This window comes from Neoarius graeffei, chromosome 6, assembly GCF_027579695.1.
Source record: "Neoarius graeffei isolate fNeoGra1 chromosome 6, fNeoGra1.pri, whole genome shotgun sequence".
NCBI classification, from domain to species: domain Eukaryota; kingdom Metazoa; phylum Chordata; class Actinopteri; order Siluriformes; family Ariidae; genus Neoarius; species Neoarius graeffei.
The window spans coordinates 18,539,642-18,563,491 of record NC_083574.1 but is presented as its reverse complement, the minus strand read 5'-3'; the positions used below and the strand labels follow the sequence as shown (position 1 = coordinate 18,563,491).

Here is a 23,850-nt window from a genome sequence, read left to right as displayed (position 1 = left end):
GGAAAAACAACTGAAATAGATTTAAAATGATTTTGTAATTCATGGCTGTACTAATCAAATCGATTCAAACATGTAACTGTGCTCGTTATCTGTCTTGCATAAACAAAACTAATGGTTGTTTTGATGAGGCACAGCAGCACTGCCTTACACCAATAAAATGCTTCTACTGGCTAAAGGATGTGGGTGAGGAGGAAGTGGGTTTATCGAGGTCGCCCAAAGACAGGTGTGTGCGTGTGCTGTTTTTACTGTCCGCCTGACTTCGAAACCAAGCCAGTACAACTATTATTTACTTGTTTTAAACCTACCACCATACGTTATATCGTAATGCATTTAGATTTGGTGAAGCTCAAAAAAGGTCCACACTGATCTCTAAGATCATTTACCTTGGTTCTCAGTTTAAGGCAGTGCTTTGAATTCTGAACTGCGCCATCTGGCGACAAAAATCAAAACTTTGGGCAAAGAGCAAGTAAGCTAATTTTTTGCATTAATAGAAAAAGCATACAGGTGTATTTTAATGCAACATTCATTAATAAAACAATGACAGGCTTCAGGTAGATTTATCATTCTGGAAGCATTTTATTTAAGCATTTGTCATGAGCATACTGCAGTCTATTCTGGATAAAACTGCACTGATGGCAGGTTGATATTTACAGTGTGAGTGAAACTTCCTTCACCACAGATTTGAAGTGTTCACGAATTTTCAGAGACATTCTTATACGAATATATTATATACAAAGCTGAGTCTGGGTTGTTCATTTGCATTTTCGAGCCTTTAAGACACTGATTTCCGTGATGGGAAGAGTCAGAGATGTACAAAATGAGGACAGACTGGACTAAATTAATCCTATGTACAGTTAACCTCTACAAAAGCAATTCACATTCGTAAGTGGATTTTTCCTACATTAGGAGAATATTCTTAAAGTTAAGGTATCTCTGTACGCTCTGAAACATAACAGGATGAGGGAAGGAAAAAATGTGTTTCTGTTGAAATCAGACATTCATTTATACCACAGGGTAGTCCGACCTTCAAATAGGGTGCAGGTCAGGAGCCAGATTACTCCCAACTACCCTTCATTTTTTCTCCATACATGTGCCTTAAATAGTCTGCCTGTTATCCACTTCCTAAATCCCACACTCTAACAGTAATGGGCTTGGTGTTCAGTACCGATAGTATGGACTCCGTGATCTGGAACGGGACCTCCTGCAGGTTAAAAAAAGAAGCAGAAACCAAGTTTAGCTCAGAAAACTAAATAACTCCATATTGTCCAACTATTATTTATTTATAAAATCAGAGTGCAATTTCCCCTACCTTCTGTATGAGCCATAATCACGACCTGTAAGGAAAAAATGTTCAGGATTAGAATCAAATAATTAAGTTTTCAAAAATGACAAGGATATAATTCTTTAGCAGAAAGGAAGAAAATAGCCAGCTCATCCAATATTCTGAAAATATGTCCACAGTTAAAGGTGTGTGGAATTACTCACTGTATTTGGAATTGGGTGAGGGTGAGCGACTCTGACGGCCATACTGCCTTTCCCACTCATCCCTCTCTTTCTCTCGTCGTTCTCGCTCCCTACAATGCGCAACGCACAATCAGATTACACATGCCACTTTTAAATGCTGAGAAGAGGCATCTAAACCCATGTTCACTCTAGCAATGTGATAAGCGACAGTTTTCTATGTACAAGTGCGACATGAAGCAGCAATTTCAGTGCGAGCATGACGCCTGAACTGAGATTCTCTCAGAATTTATGCAAATTAGTTGTGACAAGATAAAGTGAAAAAGCAGCTTGAATTATTCCTCAGACCAATTCTATGGCATGCGGGGTCATATTTCTTCGGTTCCCCACTCGAATTTAGTTCCGACCTGCAATTAGTTCCCATGTACTGTTTAAAGTGCAAAAATGGAAGAAAGACCTGTAACAATGGTTTCTAATCCTATAATATATGACCTTTCTTTACATATGTATAGAGACATTAGGAAAAAAAAACCAAAACCTGGAAGGAAGTAGCAGAGCTCTTTGGCACATACATCCTGGCACATGTGTGGAATTACTCACTGTATTTGGAATTGGGTGAGGGTGAGCGACTCTGCTGCGATTGCTGCTTCATGTCGCACTTGTACATAGAAAACTGTCGCTTATCACATTGCTAGAGTGAACATGGGTTTAGATGCCTCTTCTCAGCATTTAAAAGTGGCATGTGTAATATACCTAGTGGAGTGAGACTGCTTATCTAATCTGCCAGTGAAGCTGGTATTCTGTCTAACACGTAAATCATACCACCAGTTTTCATACTGATTGGTGTATCATTTAATTTATGCTCAGCTAGCCATACAAGCTATATAGCTGGCACTTTTTCTGTCTAAAAACTGCTGAACAGTGCATGCAACAGTAATAGTCGTGACACACCCACAAGACACAAACAAAACAAGAGACACGAGTGGCTTGTCACTTGCTAGTGAATGCAGGATTACACATTTTCAACAGACATCTTACTTCATGCGAATTTTGCGTGCCATAGCTCTCAGCACTCCTTCTCGTTCCTAAGCAGAGACAAAAGTAATATTAGTGTATGATAGAAAGCCTCTGGTTTCTCCAGTGAGAGCTTTGTAAAACAGATGAGCACCAGATACTCACCTGCCGCTTGTGCTCCTGCTGCTGGATTTTGACCTGTGCTGCCTTCTTATCCGCCTTGGCTGCAGAGTTACACGCACAGTATGAGAGCTTAATACATTCAATGTTGACAATGTTGAATAGAGTCTTTAGTATTAGAAATGTGCCATGTGGTAATGACACCACCTACTTAAATACATTAAACATAAAGGTGGATTATAATTGCTCTGTGGCACGAGAACCTGAACATGCAATGCTCTGGAAAGGTACAGAGACACTGAGATGTAATATCTGTTTTTGACCTATGCACAAGTTTTCTATTTAGTCTCCCTTTTTACACAAGACATGATGTCTTAAAAATAACGTGTTAAAATTCCAGGACAGTGGACAAGGACCTCCAAAACTAACGGTATTGAAAATTTAATAAATTTAACTCTGCCCCCTTAACCCAAATAGAGTGAACGTGTTAAAATATTAGGTGTCCCAATATGGATTTTATTTATTTTTTCTCCTTCTCTGAAGTTTTGCAATGGAGCTATGAGGTCCAACAAATGAGGGAAGCTTGTAGAGTGACTCCAGTTTAACACAGGGCAGACTGTATGCCTAAGATAATCTCACACTCACCTCAAACCACACTGAATGAGCTTAAGCATATGCATATGTGGTTTCTGACACTGTATGACATTTATCTCCAAAATTAGACGGCAAAGTATGTCGCAACGATTGTGATGGGAGAATCACTTTCTTCTGTAGCACAGTTTGGTAATCTCTCAATGCTAGCATCAGACTCGGGGTGGAAGGCCACAGTTTTGGGGAATTGTCCGACTGGAGAGCTTAGTATAAAATAAGATGTTTTGGAGGATAAATAGAGGCTATAAGCTTCTCTTACGTCTTAGCTACATCAGTCTAAATGCTTCAGTGCAAACTACAGAAGCTGATTCTGGACACCAAATTCATCTTGGGTGATATCTTGAGTAAGATGAAAACTTAAACAAGTACTCAGTTGTATGTAGCCAAATAAAGGTTCACACATGCCTTGGACACAATCGTGTTCAAAAATGAGACTTTATTTATTTAAAATCCTAAGTGCTTTGCCATAAAGCAATTTCTAAATTTGAATTTAAAAATCAGCATCATCTCACAACTGTAAGCAGCAACGTAAAATAAAGGGTGCAAGACTCACATTGCTTGTTGAGGGCCTTCTGCATGCGCAGCTTCAGCTTCTCTTGGGGGGTCATCTTGGGCTGTAAGGGACATGCTGTTATTAGAACATGATGCCAGAGAACGCCATGAGAGACGCAGGGGGATTGTAATACTACAACACGGCTTTCATAAGGGCACAGGTATCTAGACATTAGCCTCAAGCTGTACACGTGTTCTACTCAGATTTGAGTCTTAAAACTTTAGGAGATGGGGAGAGCGTTTATATCACACACTGTACATGTAAATTAGCCGTACAATAGCAGTAGAGGATTTACAACAGCGCTGGCCTTCTTTATGCCTCTGGTATTTCGGCGGTGTGGGTGTGTACTGGAGTGGCTGATTTTGCCTCTTTATTGTTGTTCGTTCTCTCACATTAGCGGTCAACAACAAAACATCTTTATCTTTTTGCTACTATCATACAGTTTCACTGTGAGACTTCAGAAACAAGGACAGTGTGAACGTGTGTATGCATGCAGATAAGTTTAGTACTGTTGCACTGCCTGTCCCAGCATGCTCCACTGCTGAGGCCAGAGCACCTGGGCTCTCTCATACAGCCCTTTAACCGAACACCTCTCCACAGGGTGAACACACTCAAATACTCGTTTTGTGCTTATGTTAAGATTCATGTGTCTGTGCTTAATATCTCTCTCTCTCTCACACACACACACACTATATATAATGAGGGTTAAGACAAGTTTAGAAATAGATGCCCTTGAAAAGACCACTGTGTTCTGGGAACAGAGGGCACTGTGGTCGCACGGTGCACTGGAAGAGCTGATCACCATGGAGACAGCTAATCTAATGACATTTCAAATGAGATCAGAAGCTCTCAGAGGAGCCAGGATTGAATGAGGTGGGTGAGCGCCTCAGAACTCATTGACAACTGTATCGGCCTGTCAGGAGTGAAGGAGGCGTGGTCTTTAGCAACAAAATGAGCCATATCAAATTCTTACTGACTTTGGCAGCTCCCGTCTCTTTACCACCCGGAGTTTCAGGCCTGAGAGAGAGAGAGAGAGATTTTGTGAGAAGCTTATACAAAAGTATCGATTCCAAACCAGAATTCTGTTTATACATTATTAACTGAGCAACGAATAGACCATTAGTGTCGATAATAAAGTGGCTTCAATATGCAGTGGCTGTACTACAGACATGACTCACTTTCTCTGTTTGTCAGGTACAGCAGTGGCGGCGGGCTGGGCAGTGCGAGAGGAAGGGGAGGGGCTATGACTGGCAGGAAGTGAGCGAGATGGGCTCCGGCTGCTGCTGGCACCTCTCCTGTACCCAGAACTCCTGCCACCACGGCGACCGCGGTCACCTGAGCGAGAGCGAGACCGGGACCTACAAAAGGAAAGCGACTGTGTGGTGAGGAACATCCCTGGGGGGAAAAAGTCTGTGACCTCATTTTGCTGACAAGGTTGAATGTTTTCAAAACTGCTTTCTGAGAAATTAAATGACAACTTCTTCCTGTGATGAACATATCTGGCGCACAAATGAATGTCAGAGATATACAATGCAGCCTAATATGAATAATCTGACCATGACTTATCACAGGATCACTACTTCTCACTTAAACAGGACTTTAATTTGATTGGACAATCATTACATGGATTTGCGTCACAAAAGCAGTTATTAAGCAAGTTATTCAGTACACTTATCTGTACCTTATTATTATTATTATTTTTTTACATTTTCATGTGATAAGAAAAATGGGTTGTGAATAGTGGACAGTAGGTTTATTGCTCTTGTGTAAAGTGTACTTAGGTGTATAAAACCACTTTGTCTTTTCCCGCAAGTCCATTTATCATCCCATTCCTCTTACCTGGTTCTTCTGCGCGATGTGTAGTGCCTTCCTCTATCTCTGTCCCTATCTGTGGAGCGAGAGCGTGTCCTCTCATAGCGTCTCCTTGAGCTGCTTCCTCGTCCTCCACGGTGCCATGACCGAGAGTGTGAACGATGGCGAGAGTGTGAGCGGGATCGGGAACGGCGTCCATCTCTATCACGCCCTCCACGTGCACGCCTACCACGCCGGGACCGCGAAGAAGAGCGAGATGAGCGGTGTGAGGAAGAATGCGAGGAGGAAGAGGAGCGACTGGAGGAGGAGCGTCTCCTTCTGGACACACCAATAAACACACCAAAATGTGCAAAGTTATTATAGACTGTCATGGCAAAACAGCCTGAAAACACGTACTGTGTGCCATGGTAAATGCTACAGACTGGCATCTCAAGAACAGATTATGTGGTTCGGATAAAAGTGCTAGGCCAGCAGTCGTTCACTACTTTATTTCCTTTTTGGTGTAGCTTTAGACTTAATATGGGACAATACAAATATCTTACAAATGCACTATATGGCCAAAAGAATGTGGATTCCTCACCAGTCACAACCATATGTGCTTTTTGAATATCCTATTCCAGATTTAGCCCCTCCTCTTTGCTGTTATAATAACCTCCACTCTTTGGGGAAGGCTTTCGACTAGATTTTGGAGCACAGGTGTGGGGATCTGCCCATTCAGCCACAAAAGCATTTGTGAGATCAGGCACTGATGTCGGACGAAGAGGCCTGTGGCGCGGCCGGCGTTCTAGTTCATTTCAAAAGTGTTCAGTGGGGTTGAGGTCAAGGCTCTCTGCAGGCCATTCATGGTCTTCCACTCCAACTTTGGCAACCTTTGTGCAGAGGAGCACCGTCACGCTGAAACATGCATAGTTCCAGTGAAGGGAAATCTTAAATCTATAGCATACAAAGACATTCCAGAAAATTGTGTGCTTCGATCTTTGTGGCGAAGTTTTGGGGAAGAACCACATATGGGGGTGATAAAGTGGCCACATACTTTTGACTATATAGTGTATCTGTGCAATAGCCCTGAACCTCAGAAACTGCTCTGCCCGTTTCTGCAATTACTTGTCAAAGCTCTCACACACAGTTTAGCTGCGTCAGTGCACAAAACATTCGGCATAAAACCCAGGCTGAGCTTTTGACCTGACCTTAACAAAACCACCCAACTCATATCACAGTGCAACACACATAAAACTGACAGGAGAAAACATCCAACAGAAAGCCAGGGGGAAGTAGAAAAGGGAAGTTACCGACCGGGAGCCCCTGCTATGACCTGCAGGGTTGGAGGGAGCGTGGGTTGACTGGGCAGTAGGTTGGGCTTGTGCGGCTGCAGCGCCCTCGTCATCGCTGCCCCCGAAGCTGGTGATGAAGGTGATCTTATCGTTGCCTGGGGAACGCGAGCGAGAGCGTGACTCTGAACTTGACTCAGACTGGGGCCTGTCACAGGTAAGAGAGGGGAAAGAAGAGAGGGGAATAAAAGAGCAGTTCTAACAGCCAAGGCCTTGTGCTGTAGATAAATTAACACGCCCTTACACTCACCGCTTGTAGGGGTCGTAGGTCGGACTGTCTCGTCTGGCATAACTGTGATTAAGCATGAAGCGTGGTAAAATGAGTGAGTGTTATAGGCTTTGATGTTGGTGATGCAATGCTTATACTACTGGCTTACCTGGGAGGGCTGATCTGTCTGCCTTTCATATACTTTTCTCTAAACTCTCGCCTCTGTCTGCGGGAGCGTCGGCCCTGACACACACACACACACAGCATCTGAGCAATGCACACTGGCTACGTGCCAGATGCACATACACATCAAAATACCAAGAGGGCCTCCCAAGTCACACTAGCAGAATCACTGGTTTCTTTCTTACCGAGTACATAGCCTTCTCGGCCTCCAGCGCTTTAGCATGTTTTATGGCCTCCACTTCCTCCTTGTCCTTTCTCAACATCCTGCCACAAAAGCATGTCAGTTATACGGCCTGCCACATGCACAACATTCCATTTCAGTGTTATATATCATCAATAACTATTAAGGAGCAAAAGTATCAGCTTCAATCAGTATTTCACAGCTTGAATACATCTCTCCACTGATCAAGGATTTCTTAAGGTAATGATTTGCATCAGGTGTGTTGCAACAGGGAAACTGGTAATGTGCAGTGCTGGGACAAAAAATTGAAAAAAAGGTGATGATAAAATGTCAACAACAAACAGACCAGACAAAGTCTCCTTCTGCCATGCCATAAGGAGTGGCCATTTTGTTCAGCTCCATCACCTGCTCTGGGTTCAGTTCATCCACATCCACCTCAACATCTAGAAAACAGGATCATAAATACACTTTAGCGTGTTATGCAGTACTCCAGATCAAACATGTACTGAATGTTCAGCCACCAAACATTTAGGGGTTGTTTTACAATCAGGGTACGTAAGCTAAAAAGCACATTTAACACTTATTATCTTCAATATCAAAAGGCTTGATTAAATAAACTTGGTTGTTTATTGTAGCCCTGTGATAGCTCTATTTACCATGCAAAAAAAAATTTGGCGATAACATTATTTTTGGTGAATGTATGGCAATATATGTCATATTTAGCAAAATTACTCGTGCCATTTAGAAAAAGTGCTTTTTTGACCACAGGTAGCTCCAAAAGGGATGCACTTACATCATTCTTTATACCATAAAACAAATATTTGGTTCCATATCATTGGAAACATAGTTAAGTTTTAATGTTGAATGCCAGTAAGTTTTCAGACTATTTTGATCAATTTAGTATGTAATTGTGTCAAAAAAAAATGTCCTCTCCGAGACAGCTAATTTTTCAATATAAAATAACATATCTAAAATGATTATTTTCATCCTAAAATGTGGTCAAGATATTGGGACATTAATATTAGAGACAACTAACACAAAGCTTACAGCCTTATATTTAAAAGCACTATGGAAGTAGTGGATTCTGAATTGTCAAAAAAAAAATGTCCTCTCCGAGAATCACTTCATTTGTTTCTCCCAGCCCTGCTTAAAGCTACATTTAATCTTCTTTATCTTATAGCAGATTACACAAAGCTACCATATACATATGTCAAAAAATTACCTGAAATCTAAAACTGGTACAAGAACCAGTTTGAATCAATTTGAATTTTGGACTCCTGTGACACAAACTTTGTACCCTGATTGTAAAACAACCCTTAGCCAAAATTAAACTGAACTTGGGAAGAGGGCACCAACAAATCAGCCCTTCTGGGTGCATGTACACATTTGGCATGGAAAACCAAATGGGAAATCAGAGTTCTGTGCCTGTTTGCATGCTACGTTATCTACTGCCATCAGAGCAACAGTTACTGATCGTGTGGGCAAACATATCTACTGCCATCAGAGCAACAGTTACTGATCAAGTGTGGGCAAACATTCAAAATTGCAAAACACCAAGTCATACAAACAACGATAAACCAAATGTAGGTGCGTACATCTATTTCTTTTCTAAAGACCACGCATGCTTTTAATGTCAAACAAAAGCAATAAAAGTGTGCCTCTTGATCTAAAGCAATGATTTTAGATTACGAAAGATTAACAATTTAACACCCCAGGAGACAGACACTGTGCATCGGGACTGGGATTCTGCAAGACGTAACAAAAAAGGTGCGAGAGTGGATTTTACTTTTCATGTAGAAACAGATGGTCAGATATAAAGCTTGCAGGACAAAGATTAATATGGGAGCAAACTGAGCGTTTGTGCTGAGAGTTGCATTTTATTCATCTTCAGTACTTGCTATATCCTGGTTAAGTGGGTGGAACTGATCAGAACTGATGTGGGTTTCAGTAGGAATAGTGTTTTAAAAAAAAAAATCCTGCGCACACTTCCAACTGTCGCCTCACAGCAAGAAGGTTCTGGGTTCAAGCCCAGCGGCTCGCAGGGGCCTTTCTGTGTGGAGTGTGCATGTTCTCCCTGTGTCTGCGTGGGTTTCCTCCGGGTGCTCCGGTTTCCCCCACAGTTCAAAGACATGCAGTTAGGTTAACATGGGGCGGCCTTGGGCTGAAGTGCCCTTGAGCAAGGTACCTAACCCCTGACTGCTCCCCAGGCACTGTAGTATGGCTGCCCACTGCTCTGGGTGTGTGCACGTGTGTTCACTCCTCAGATGGGTTAAATGCGGAGGATGAATCGCACTGTGCTTGAAGTGTGCATATAACAAAGGTTTCTTCTTTTCTTTTGTCTCCTACACAATTTATGCTTTTAATTTTTCCAACTATAGAAAAAATTTCAGTTTCATATTTGTACAATGGTTCAAAAACACATCAAGCAATAAAAAGAAAACGTTCAGTATTTTGCCCAGTTAGTCCCGAAATTCAGTTTATTTCTTTGCATTGTTTAAAACAACTATGGTCTTTAAAGATAGAAGTGCAATTAAGAAAGCAAAAATGAGGCAGAAAGTGAAACACACCAATGTCAGGAATGACTTCATCCTCCTCAGATTCGCTGTTCTCCGAGTTGTCCTCATCCACTTTATCTGACCGTGCATCAGTTTCCGTGACTGTACTGTCCTCGTACGTATAGCCAATCTGAGCCTTCTTTTCAGAAAGTCTGAGAGATAAATAAAACAAACAAGGGTTTCCTTCAGATTTAAATATGATCAACCTCAAATCTCCCATCAGTCAGCTGTGCCTAGATGGACTTACTTTTTCTTTTCGTCCTCGTTTGGTTTCTGCAGGCCACCGTAGAGCTCGTCCACATATATCTGATACAAACACTGCTCCTCAGAGACTACAAAAAGACACTGTTAACTTACAAAACAATTCCCACACAACTCCATCCTTGCACAATTGTGTTACGCTCAAGCTCACAGAAAGTCGCACTCACTGCTAGCAAAATCGTTCTGCACCAGGCCTCGGTAGCGTTCATAATTACACTTCCTCTCCTCACCCTCCTGCTCTGGAGTCCTGCAACCAAAACACTTATTAACTCAGCTGAAAACAAAACACTCTGTATATTAAGAGAAAGTTAGTATAATACAGCATTGATCAGAGCTGAGCTGACGGCACCATTCTATATTTAGTATGTTTAAAACGCTTTTCATTTGAAGCAGAGCATGTGACAATATTTACTAAGCAGATCAAAAAGACATCACACAGCTTCAATGGGACTTTAAAAAAAAAAAAATCAAGTTCGCTGAGTTCGAGTTATTCAGCCAAAAATTACAATGCTTTGTGGTTTTTACATGACATTACAATGGCATTTAATAGATGCTCTTATCCAGAGCGACATACAACGAGTGTAAAGCCCTATAATTCGGGGACCATTCTTTAACATTTTTGGTGTCCAGCTTATTTAAGAAGCACATCCTAGTATCTCAATAATTCCAAATCACTATCCATAACACAGAAATTTATGAGACTTACGTAGTGCTCATCAGAGTAGGTGTATAAGTGGGAATGTAGTCCAAGTGCGCCCTCACATCAAACCTGTCAATCATATTGTTGGTGTCCCCCTGCCAAGGCATCCTGAAAAGAAAATGTGATTCATTTTATACATAAATAGCGCCTGCTCCAGGACAAACTATACAGGATTGGACAAAATTATAAATTTATTAGCTAAAATCTCCAGTGGGCTATCCAGTTCCATGCTTTGGTTGCACAGAAAAGTATCTGGCTAGGCTAATATTTTGTAGCTAAGAATGTAATAAATGACAAGCTACTTAGCAATTTAAGTGCATTAATATAGACATGAACAGCTATATAAAATCATTGTACACTGCAAAAAATGATGTCTTAGCAAGTGAAAATATCTTGAATATATTTGAAACGATCTAGCATTTCCTTTTGGAAGAATACAAGACACCAACTCAGATTATTAAACCTAATTCAAGATTGCAACCAACTTATTCCAAGATGGCTTACCAAGTAAAAATCTGTCCATGCAGAAAGATAATTTCACTAGTATCAAGTAATTTTCTCCTCAAATTCAGTTTTCAATTTTTTGCAGTGTAGCACATGACTCAGTCACATCCATCCATCAATCCTTTTGAATAGTTTGAAAACATTGTCTGTGCTCTCGAGAAGCCAGCACGACGTGGGTATTGGCTATGAGGTGTGGTGTTCTCTCCTCGCATCACATGCATCTCCCATAACCCGGTACGGAACAGAACAGTACCGTCACGTATTTTCTTATATTTGCCTTCCGGGTTTTTATATGCTGTTCCGTCCTATGTATAACAAGTGTTCCATCCCGCAATACCATTTTTGTGACATTTATTTACATAATGTATCATCTTACCTTTTTTGTTCCAGTTTCATAGACATTGGTCACGTCCACCATTTTATTAATCGGTACTTACATTAGTCATCCCACCTTTATAGATGAATCCATCCCATCACGTATGATAAAGTTAGAAGAAAAACAAAATATATTATTTAGTTGTTTTATTGTCAGAACATCTTTGTGACATCACACCGAGGTATATTCCGTAATTGGAGTTCCGGGCTTTTAGATCAATTTCGATTGAAAATATGGTGAATATAACGTTAATACAATGTGACGGGATATAATAATACTGGATAATCACAGAATACATGACAGTGATACGTGTGAGTACAAGATGTTAAGTATGAAACCCTGAATATTTAGAAAACGTAACATTATTGTAATGTACCGTTCAGTTCCAGCTCATACTTTCCGACCGGGGTTATGGGAGACACCGCATCACACATCATCTTTATTTTCTCTCAACGTCTGTCCATGAGTGGAGTGCATATTACGCTTGCAGGATGTTATACGTCAAATAACAAAATGTCAGTGTTTCCACAAACCTGCATCCATCATCCATGTATGCTAATTAATAACAAACGTACATGGTGCAATGGGCAGTGGGATTCAGAATGAGTAGCAGGAGCTTGTTTATTTAAAAGAAAAGAGAAAAAATCCACCGGTGGATTCTAACCTACTGAACCTACTTGTCTGCTGGACCCCTTTGTATAAAAACACTAATAGCAAGGACATGTAACCTTCACATCTGGGGCAGTCCGCGTTATTGATTTGTCCACTCTTGCTGGAAACACTAAAGAAAAATTAACACAATACAAAGTTCAGGTGAGAATTGCAGGCATGAGTAACTCACATGTTAGCTGGACTCTCAGCAGCCAAGGCTACAGCTGGATCAAGGTGGATTTTGTAGGCACGGCCGTGAACCTGCAGGAACTGAGCTGGGTCCTTTTTCTGCACAGGGAAAAACATGGTAGGGATACAAAATGTACAATGTGAATAAACAGCAACAAACTCCCTTCACATATTTATTTTACAGATCACCTGCCAGGCACCTGAGGACATACCAGCTGCCTATTTTATAACGTGTTAAAGAAAAGCTCAGAAAACATCAGAACACACACCCCATGTGATAATCGACTACAGGTATTGAATGGGGTGCTACGTCAAGAACCGGAAGAGAAAGGTAAAACAATGACTGTAGAAACAGTAATTTTCTAGCTTTTTTTTAAACCGTTATATTCAAGTAAACAAACACAGGTCTATCTCTGTAGGGATTCCTGCCATGTTAACAGACACTTATGAGCCAGGCAAACATTATGAGCCTGTCAGGGGCAAAAACAAGAAGTTTATTTTCACATAGATGTTTGCCCGGGAAGATTACATTATTTGGCTGTTTTGCTCAATACTGAACCAATTTCAATAGTTTTATCCCGAGTAAATATACCAACCCAAAGAGATAGGAAAACTGGGCCCAGGTTAAAAAAAAATCCTAGAGCTTTCCTTTAACTAAAGCAGCAGCACTGCACATTAAATAAGCTGGCAAAAGTTAAGGGTTTGATCTTTTATGACCCTTCATTGTCTGATGTTTGGATTTTGTTCATATTTGAAAATCAATCAGACAAAACACAAAAACTAATTGTACTTTTACACATCATATAAATAGTATGCTCAGGATGGGAGAGGTACAGTGGTGCTTGAAAGTTTGTGAACCCTTTAGAATTTTCTATATTTCTGCATAAATATGACCTAAATCATCATCAGATTTTCACACAAGTCCTAAAAGTAGATAAAGAGAACCCAGTTAAACAAATGAGACAAAAATATTATACTTGGTCATTTATTTATTGAGGAAAATGATCCAATATTACATATCTGTGAGTGGCAAAAGTATGTGAACCTCTAGGATTAGCAGTTAATTTGAAGGTGAAATTAGAGTCAGGTGTTTTCAATCAATGGGATGACAATCAGGTGTGAGTGGGCACCCTGTTTTATTTAAAGAACAGGGATCTATCAAAGTCTGATCTTCACAACACGTTTGCGGAAGTGTATCATGGCACGAACAAAGGAGATTTCTGAGGACCTCAGAAAAAGCGTTGTTGATGCTCATCAGGCTGGAAAAGGTTACAAAACCATCTCTAAAGAGTTTGGACTCCACCAATCCACAGTCAGACAGATTGTATACAAATGGAGGAAATTCAAGACCATTGTTACCCTCTCCAGGAGTGGTCCACCAACAAAGATCACTCCAAGAGCAAGGCATGTAATAGTCGGCGAGGTCACAAAGGACCCCAGGGTAACTTCTAGGCTACAACCACACGACAACGGCAACGAGATGTTATTTAAAAAAATATCGCATCCAAATGGGCAACGATCAGTAAAATATCAGGTCCATATGGCAACGCAACGCTTGCTGAAAACGATGCAATACACATGCCACACCTCTAGGGGCGCTGTAAGACAGTCCCTTCAGAGACACCAGAACAATAGAAGAAGTAAGGACGCATGCGCATAAACTATTATGCGCGAGACTTCATATTAGCCACAAAGTCAGGAAAATCTGTTCGTAAAATTACGTTATAATGACCAAATACAATGAAAAGTATTTTTCCAGTCTCACCTGTGAAAGGTAATCCCATGTGATCTCGTTTTGACGGTAAACCTGTTGGTACAGTTAAACGCAGCACATGAATGAGGCATCTTTATTCTCCGCTTTGACCTATCCAATATGGCGGCGAGGATGACGTATGATTCTACGCGGAAGGCGGCGTCTTTAATGGTCCGGAATAAATTGAATGCTACACGTTGATGGATTAATTTGTTGTTCTACGCCCTTTTTGAGGAATGTATTGTAGGACTTAAACCAACATCTGAAGAGGTGAGATCGCTCCTTTTTTTTTTTCCCTATTTTTGCTGGCGGGATTGACTCTGCCCTAAGGGCTATTTTCTCTCTCTCTCACTCACTTTGCACCATTACACAAATATTCACAGTGAAAATATTTTGTAAGCGCGTTTCATGAACCAAGTTATAGGATTTGTTGACAACTCGCATCGAGTTCGTTACACTTCTACCTGGCGTGAAGCACCGACAGTCATGTGGTTGTGACGTCATCGTAAACAAATCCGTTCTACTCATCCAGACGACTTCGCAACGGCAACGTTGCCAGATCTTTCCACTCTGGAACCCGTTCTCAAAAGATTGCGTTTTGGGGCACCCAAAACGCCTGTGCCGTGTGGACGCCAGGCCTAAACGATAAATAATTGTATCGGATTCACCTGAATCCGTTGCCGTGTGGACAGGGCCCTAAGCAACTGGAGGCCTCTCTCACATTGGCTAATGTTCATGAGTCCACCATCAGGAGAACACTGAACAACAATGGTGTGCATGGCAGGGTTGAAAGGAGAAAGCCACTGCTCTCCAAAAAGAACATTGCTGCTCGTCTGCAGTTTGCTAAAGATCATATGGACAAGCCAGAAGGCTACTGGAAAAATATTTTGGGACGGATGAGAAGCGTTATGTTTGGAGAATGGAAAACACTGCATTCCAGCATAAGAACCTTATCCCATCTGTGAAACATGGTGGTGATAGTATCATGGTTTGGGCCTGTTTTGCTGCATCTGGGCCAGGACGGCTTGCCATCATTGATGGAACAATGAATTCTGAATTATACCAGCAAATTCTAAAGGAAAATGTCAGGACATCTGTCCATGAACTGAATCTCAAGAGAAGGCGTGTCATGCAGCAAGACAACGACCCTAAGCACACAAGTCGTTCTACCAAAGAATGGTTAAAGAAGAATAAAGTTAATGTTTTGGAATGGCCAAGTCAAAGTCCTGACCTTAATCCAATCTAAATGTTGTGGAAGGACCTGAAGCGAGCAGTTCATGTGAGGAAACCTACCAACATCCCAGAGTTGAAGCTGTTCTGTACGGGGGAATGGGCTAAAATTCCTCCAAGCCGGTGTGCAGGACTGATCAACCGTTACCGGAAATGTTTAGTTGCAGTTATTGCTGCACAAGGGGGTCACACCAGATACTGAAAGCAAAGGTTCACATACTTTTGCCACTCACAGATATGTAATATTGGATCATTTTCCTCAATAAATAAATACCCAAGTATAATATTTTTGTCTCATTTGTTTAACTGGGTTCTCTTTATCTACTTTTAGGACTTGTGTGAAAATCTGATGTTGTTTTAGGTCATATTTATGCAGAAATATAGAAAATTCTAAAGGGTTCACAAACTTTCATGCACTACTGTAGAATTAAAGCATTATCTCTGCCTACAATTTTCTCGTAGTATTCCCGCCGTCGTTCTCCACGGCGCTTGTAGTCCACCATCATACCGCGCAACTTGCGCTCATGTTTGCGGGCCTCCTGCCACATGACAGCTCCGCTGGGGGTCGACGCGCGGCGGGGCACGGCTGCTGCTGTAATACAGAGAGAGAAAACACATTATTCAACTATCAACTTATCTTTCAATTTACTTATCTTCAGCTGAATCCAACAGCTTGCATACTCGTGTGTCAAAAAGAATATATATAAAATTATTGATCAAAGGTGCATGTTAAGCAGAGATCAAAATATCTGTTTCTGGACATGTCATATTCTCTTATACCTTCAATGCCCAGCCTTATGCTTTTATATAATTATCTCTGATCTCTGTCATGTCATCTGGGCAGCTTTTGGACACTGCCTTCTTCAAATTATGTCTAGAGATTATCAAGTTTATGGAAACGGTCACTTTTTTGTTACTGGATCGTTTCAAAATATTTTTCTCTGCTGATTTTTGGCTTAAGGTTGGGATTCTTCTTGACTTTGCAGAAAACACTGACGTTTCATTCATTCTACATTTAAATAAAGATTGTTTTCATTTTTACACAAACTGTGGGAGGAAGCAACTCATTTTCATACATCTGCTAATCTTAATATAATGATCTGTTTAGATGATGAAATCTTACACATATACTGCAAACCCACTGGCATAAAATTTAAGTATTAAACAGACTCACGGCATTTATTAAAATGCTGTCCAGCTTTATTTTTTATTATTTAAAAAAACAATTTTTGCTGAAATAGTGAAAGGCATCATTCAAAGCATTGTTTATAGCCAATTAGCTGAACTAGCCACTTTTGAATGCTGGCTTATGTGCTGCTAAACTAACTCCGCTAATGCACCCGGTATATAAGCTACAAATTACATACTGCAAATTATTTAGCTAGCCTGATATAATGATGCGTTTGATTGTATTGCAGTTGTTTAGTTAGCCTGGCGTCTATTTATTCGGAAGTCAAGGATGGACTTTTTTTTTCCAAGCTCACTAGCTAATTATTACATTACATTTTCGACCAGCGAAAACAGTAAACATTATCAAACCCAAATACGAACATAACTGTGTGTACTGCCCATAACTAATATTAGAATGCTAGCTAATTTAATGGCAATCCGCTGGATATGCTAACTGCTTTGCTAAGCTTGAGGCGCTAACTAGCCAAAAATTCGCTTATACGCAAACCAGCTGTTCCACTTTCGCTAAATAGAGCACTTCTTGCTTGTCTTTGTGCAAGATGAGCGTTATGTTACCTGTTTTTGTTTTATCTATAGGGAAGAAATAACTGTAGTATTTTCCCCAAGCGTGCAGCTAACAGTTACGGCGCCGCTTGTAGTAATGCGCTAGCTGTAGCTAACAACCATAAAGCACACCCCTCTAAAACACAGTTGGTTCGGTCCAAACTGACTACCAGCCAATGCTCTGAAGGTCACTTCTATTCGACCGACTATGCTTGTTGTAGGGGTGTACAAATCTCAGTTTTGCACATATTTGCCTGTTGTCATCAATTACTTTACGCAGATTTAATATAACATATTTATATACGTAAATATAGGTCATTATTTATATAGAACAAGACTCCAGAGTGCTATATTTTGCTTAATCAAGGTATGAATCAAATCCCCCCTAGAATGCAATGGGCCGTCCCAAGTGTAAATGGCTCCATGTGGACTGGAAGAGAATTTGTATTATTTTCAATCACTAGCCATTTTTTGATTTTTATATATAAACTGTATGGCAAAAGGTAACAGGATAACTGACCATCATACCCAGATATGGACCTTCCCCAAAATGTTGTCACCATGTTCAAAGCACACAACTGTACAGAATATCTGTATATGCTGCAGCTTTATGATTTCACTTCACTGCTTTTAGGGGCCCAAGCGTTCTCCAGCATGACAATATCCCTGTGTATAAAGCGAGCTCAATGAAGACATGCCCTGTGTCCGAAATCACTCACTACTCACTATATAGTGGACTATATAGCGAGCTCGCCATTTTGTAGCGCTGTCCGAATGTACTAGTGCATCTCAAAAAATTAGAATATTATGAAAAAGTTCAATATTTTCCATCAGTTATTTAAGAAAGTGAAAATGTTATATATTATAGACTCATTACACATAAACTAAAATTTAATTTTAATCAGTATGGCATACAGTACAAAAACAAAAAAAATCTCAAAATATTAGAATATTTCATTTCGAGTTTGAGTAAAACAGTATGAACACAGTGTATCTCTCGGTCTAGTTCAGTACACACAACCACAATCATCGGGAAGACTGCTGACTTGACTGTTGTCCAAAAGATGATCACTGATGCCCTCCACAAGGAGGGTAAGCCACAAAAGGTCATTGCTGAAAAGGGTGGCTGGAAAAGGTGCACAAGCAACAGGGATGGCCGCAGTCTTGAGAGGATTGTCAAGCAAAGTTGATTCAAGAACTTGGGAGAGCTTCACAAGGAGTGGACTGAGGCTGGTGTCAGTGTATCAAGACCCATCACGAACAGACATCTTCAAGAAAGGGGATACAACTTTGGCATTCCTAATATCAAGCTACTCCTGAGCCAGAGACAATGCCAGAAGTGTCTTATCTGGGCTAAGGAGAGAAAGAAATGGACTGTTGCTCAGTGGTCCAAAGTCCTCTTTTCAGATGAAAGTACATTTTGCATTTAATTTGGAAATCATGGTTCTAGAGTCTGGAGGAAGAGTGGAGAGGCACAGAATCCAAGGTGTTTGAAGCCCAGTGTGAAGTTTCCACAGTCTGTGATGATTTGGGGTGCCATGTCATCTGCTGGTGTTGGTCCACTGTATTTTATCAAGTCCAAAGTCAACACAGCCATCTACCAGGAGATTTTAGAGCACTTCATGCTTCCATCTGCTGACAAGCTTTTTGGAGATGCTGATTTCCTTTTCCAGCAGGACTTAGCACCTACTCACAGTGCCAAAACTACTACCAAATGGTTTGCTGACCATGATATTACTGTGTTTGATTGGCCAGCCAACTTGCCTGACCTGAACCCCATAGAGAATCTATGGGGTATTGTCAAGAGGAAGATGAGAAACACCCGACCCAAAAATACAGATACGCTGAAGGCCACTATCAAAGCAACCTGGGCTTCAATAACACCTCAGCAGTGCCACAGACTGATCACCTCCATGCCACACCGCATTGATACAGTAATTCATGGTAAAGGAGCCCCAATGAAGTATTGAGTGTATAAATGAATATACTTTTCAGAAGTTGGACATTTCTGTATTGTAAATCCTTTTTTTGATTGATTTTAGGGAATATTCTAATAATTTGAGATACTGGATTTCTGATTTTCATGAGCTATAAGCCATAATCATCAAAATTAAAACAAAAAAGGCTTTAAATATTTCACTTTACATGTAATGAATATAGAATATATGAAAGTTTACCTTTTTGAATTAAATTATGAAAAAAGGAACTTTTTCATGGTATTCTAATTTTTTGAGATGCACTAGTATAGTGAGAATTATTACACCCTATATAGTGGACTTATAGCATCCCACAATGCACCGTGAAAAGTAACGTACAACCGATGGTCACTAACCAAGCAATATAGCCCATCATGTATTGCAGTCGCATTGAAAGAAAAAAAAGTGTGTTGGGGTGAATGGACGGAGGAGGAAACACATTATAACCTGACATTCAAGTACAATTAAAAATAGTAAGATGATTTAGAAAAAAAGCTAAAATCGATTAAGACATTTAAAATACAAGAATAAAAGTTACAGTGCAGAGCGAGGAATTAATTAAAAGCCTCAAATTTGATTTAATAAAAGGCAGTGGCAAAGAAGAAAGTATTCAGTCTTGATTTGAAAGAACTGAAAGATGCAGCCGACACAAAGTCCTATGTATTTATTAATGTGAGAAATACGCTTAGTATAATATGTATTTATTACTTTGAAAACCCACCAGTGGACTGATCTGGCATGTTTTAATTGTGCGACAGCAATGACGTAAATAACAGCACAGCGGAGTAGTGTCCGAGAGTATTTTTTTTTTCATTTTACCAATGAGCTCACTATATAGTCCTCTATATAGTAATTCCCTATAAAGGGAGTAGGGAGTAGTGAATGAGTGAGCAATTTCGGACACAGCCATGGTGTGCCAAGGCTAGTGTGAAAGAACTCAAGTGTGCTGCACAGAGCTCTGACCTCAACCTTTGAGAAGAACTGGAATGCCAACTTCTCCCCAGGCATCCCCACCCAACATCAGTGCCTGACCTCATGAATACCTTGTAGCTGAATGAACAAATCCCCACAGCTACGCTCCAAAATCTAGTGCAAAGCCTTCCCAGAAGAGTGGAGGCTCTAATTGATTCCATTAAAGGAAAGGGAGCACCACAAGACCATCACTGACAAGATATTATTTGGGTATTTCACCTTTTGCAGAAATGATAATGACATAAAAGTACTAGACAGGTTTGTCACACAGATAATATACTGAAGTAAACATATACTGACTGTAGCATATCTGTAAAAAAAAAAAAAAGCACCATGTATCTGTCTTCGTCTACCATATCTATGTATCAGTGGATACAGACCACAGTAGGTTCACACTGACAAAATATTCTTTGAGAACATGCCAGAAAAGAAAAAGAAAGCACAACTTTCCTCTCTGCATTTAACCCATCTGAAGCAGTGAACATACACATGCACACACATGTGAGCAATGAGCACACACGTATACCCAGAGCAGTGGGCAGCCATGCCAGCAGCGTCCGGGGAGCAGCTGGGAGCCAGGTGCCTTGCTCAAGGGCACCTCAGCCCAAGGCCATCCCAGATTAACCTAACTGCATGTCTTTGGACTGTGGGGGAAACTGGAGCACCCGGAGGAAACCCACGCAGACACAGGGAGAACATGCAAACTCCCCACAGAAAGGCCCCCGCCGGCCGCTGGGTTTGAACCCAGAACCTTCTTGCTGTGAGGTGATCGTGCTAACCACTTACACCACCGTGCCGCCCATACCAGTGATAATATGGTAGTGCTGCATTCACGCTGTTTCCTGTATTTCTGTAGTAAGCTTTTATTGATACAACTTCCTCACTTGTTCCTGAAAGTGAGAAATAACACTATTATTACCTCATCAACACAAGAGGTCTCTATCTGTTTCTATCTGGGTGTAGACATATCAGGCATCAGTTACTTCAAATGGAGTGTAATGGCTTAAGTAAGGAATAAAGCACAACTAGGAGTGCTGTTATAGCCCTTACAGAAAAACCACATGAACTTCACATGTGATTTCTCACATGTGAAATATGTGGAAAATGTGTTTTGCACATGGGAAACATGTTATTTGTACATGGGAAACATGTGGTTTTGGCCCAATTTTATGTGAATCACATGTGGAAATGTTTTACACGTGGTAACGTTTTCCACATGTGCTCTACATGGTAACACGTTACAAAATCTGATACCATGTATTCCACGTTACCATGTGTTTTTTCCGTGATCCATGCTGGGTTACCACTCTGAACTTTAAAGCTAGACTGCCTTTCAGATTTTTCAAGTGTAGGTCATAAAAAGAATTTTCGCCAGGTTATTGCAGGGCTGACACAGAGACAACCAACCATTCACACTCACATTCACACCTACGGTCAATTTAGAGCCACCAATTAGCCTAACCTGCATGTCTTTGAACTGTGGGAGAAACCGGAGCACCCGGAGGAAACCCACGCAGACACAGGGAGAACATGCAAACTCCACACAGAAAAGCCCTCGCCGGCCTCGAACCCAGAACCTTCTTGCTGTGAGACAACAGTGCACACTACACCACCACTACACCACCGTGCCACCCGCTCTTGAAGTTAATAAGATGAAAAACTGCAGCTTGTCATATAACTAAGAAACCACAAAGTGCATAACTCTCATATGGAAGACTCCCTCATAGCATAAAACTGAAAGGATCAGATTTAACTCAAAGCACTGGCATAGACTGAAGACTTCTTTCATAACAGTGAAGTAAACATCTTCAAGAGTGCTTCACCAGAGCAACATTTTTCATTGTTGAATGAAATGTAGTTGTTGTGATGCTTAAATCACAAGTCATAGATGTTTTGATAGTAAATTAACACCTTCTGACCAATCAGATTCAGGAATTCAACACTGCTGTTGTACAAGACTCAGATTAACTCAAATACTTCAAATTACTTTAAACCTTTGTAGAAACTGTGAGCTATGTTTTCAATAACTGGTCTGTGATTTCTAAACCCAGACCTTTCGATGTTCCTCTAACAATTTGTCTTTCTTACATTTAAATATTAAGTTTGCTTTGTATCTTCAGAGGTCACATGCTGTCCAACCTGCTCAGTCCGGGAGGAGCCAGTTTTAATGTGTTGCTGCTGTGGGATTTGCATTATTTGTCAGCAGATTATCAACATCCTGTCCAAAATGCATATCAGCAAAAGTGTGAATGTTTTGTGGTTTGGGCTCATGAGAACTGCAGAGTGAGATCAGGCAGGCTACGTGAGCAGTTTTAGGTTGAGCACAAACACAAACCATAGTAAAAAACGGTATACCCATGGGCAGAAGGTACATTAAGGAGGCCAATGGTGGATTAAAAAAAGGACCCAAAGGAGAACATGATTCTCGGCACGAATCCATTTCTACTTTTAAAAGTCATGGTGTAGAAGTCTGCAAAGTTAAAATTCTCTAGCTGTCTAAATCCTCGAGCTGGATGTTAGATTAGATTAGATGAAACTTTATTGATCCCTCTGGGAGGGTTCCCTCAGGGAAATTAAGATTCCAGCAGCATCATTACAGATAAACAGAAAAAAGAAATAGAGAAAAACTTCTAAATTAAAATAAAATTATTTACATATACAAATATAAAAAGAATAAGCTATGGGGAAGAGAGGAAGGGGGAGAGAGAGGAGGAGAGGAAAAAAAGTTGCATATCTGTGTGAAAGAACATGATCAGAATCTAAATGATTTGTGAAACGTGCATAAAGTCAGTTGAATTTATGATGGTCATTCTAATCTGATTAATTTCTAGCATTCTCTGTGAATATTTGGAGTTTATTTGGGTTGAATTTCGTTTGTTTTTCATGCAAGACTGACAAGACCACATGTGACCTCCTGCTCTAGGGTGTACAAGATCTCGGTTTAATCTGCAGGGTGGAGTCCGAATCACGCTGGATCCTGTTGCACAGTCTCTCTGCGTCATTGTGGTCACTCAGGAGGACTTCCTAGGACACAATTCCCTCACCTCTGCGCTCAGGTTTTACGTTCCCTGTCTCAGGAGTAAGTGGGTCTCACTGGACATACATGAGCTCTGCCCAAACCTAATGCTCATGAGTAAAAGGACTTAAGTGTACAATAAAAAACAAAATGTTTATGAATATTCAGAACAGTGGTGACTGGTGCTAATAAATGTTCATTAGTTTTTATTATTGAGTCTTTCAATTTGGTTTTTCATTTCAGTCTAATTTCAGGAGTGCACAAGTAGTTTGATTTTTATTTTTGAGGAATTAGGAGCTAGTTTTAGTTGAGCTTTTAATTTTGCTTGTGTTGAGATATCCACATTATGAGGAAAGCCTTTATTTCAAGAAGCCAAAAAAAGGTAGGATGAAACGAAAGAATGCATGCTATGAAATATAATC

General features: G+C 40.5%; 1 protein-coding gene across 2 annotated transcripts; it reads right to left on the bottom strand.

Moving 5' to 3' along the window:
• Positions 1-552: 552 nt before the first annotated feature.
• Positions 553-17,591, bottom strand: clasrp (CLK4-associating serine/arginine rich protein). 2 transcript variants are annotated; one of them, XM_060923376.1, is made up of 21 exons: positions 17,477-17,590; positions 16,180-16,322; positions 12,749-12,846; positions 11,034-11,135; positions 10,495-10,574; positions 10,314-10,398; positions 10,079-10,218; positions 7,858-7,954; positions 7,516-7,594; positions 7,317-7,390; positions 7,190-7,231; positions 6,905-7,087; positions 5,639-5,929; positions 4,978-5,157; positions 4,777-4,816; positions 3,800-3,860; positions 2,641-2,699; positions 2,500-2,546; positions 1,486-1,574; positions 1,310-1,334; positions 553-1,201 (listed from the first exon to the last, which is right to left on the bottom strand). In XM_060923376.1, exons 2-21 carry the CDS (start codon positions 16,276-16,278, stop codon positions 1,159-1,161), a joined length of 1,914 nt encoding a protein of 637 aa, XP_060779359.1. In that variant the 5' UTR covers positions 16,279-16,322; positions 17,477-17,590; the 3' UTR covers positions 553-1,158. The 2 variants fall into 2 exon arrangements, with proteins under 2 accessions (XP_060779359.1, XP_060779360.1); XM_060923377.1 differs by lacking the exons at positions 553-1,201; positions 1,310-1,334; positions 1,486-1,574 and having other exon boundaries at positions 4,773-4,816; positions 17,477-17,591.
• Between the last annotated feature and the right edge of the window lie 6,259 nt (positions 17,592-23,850).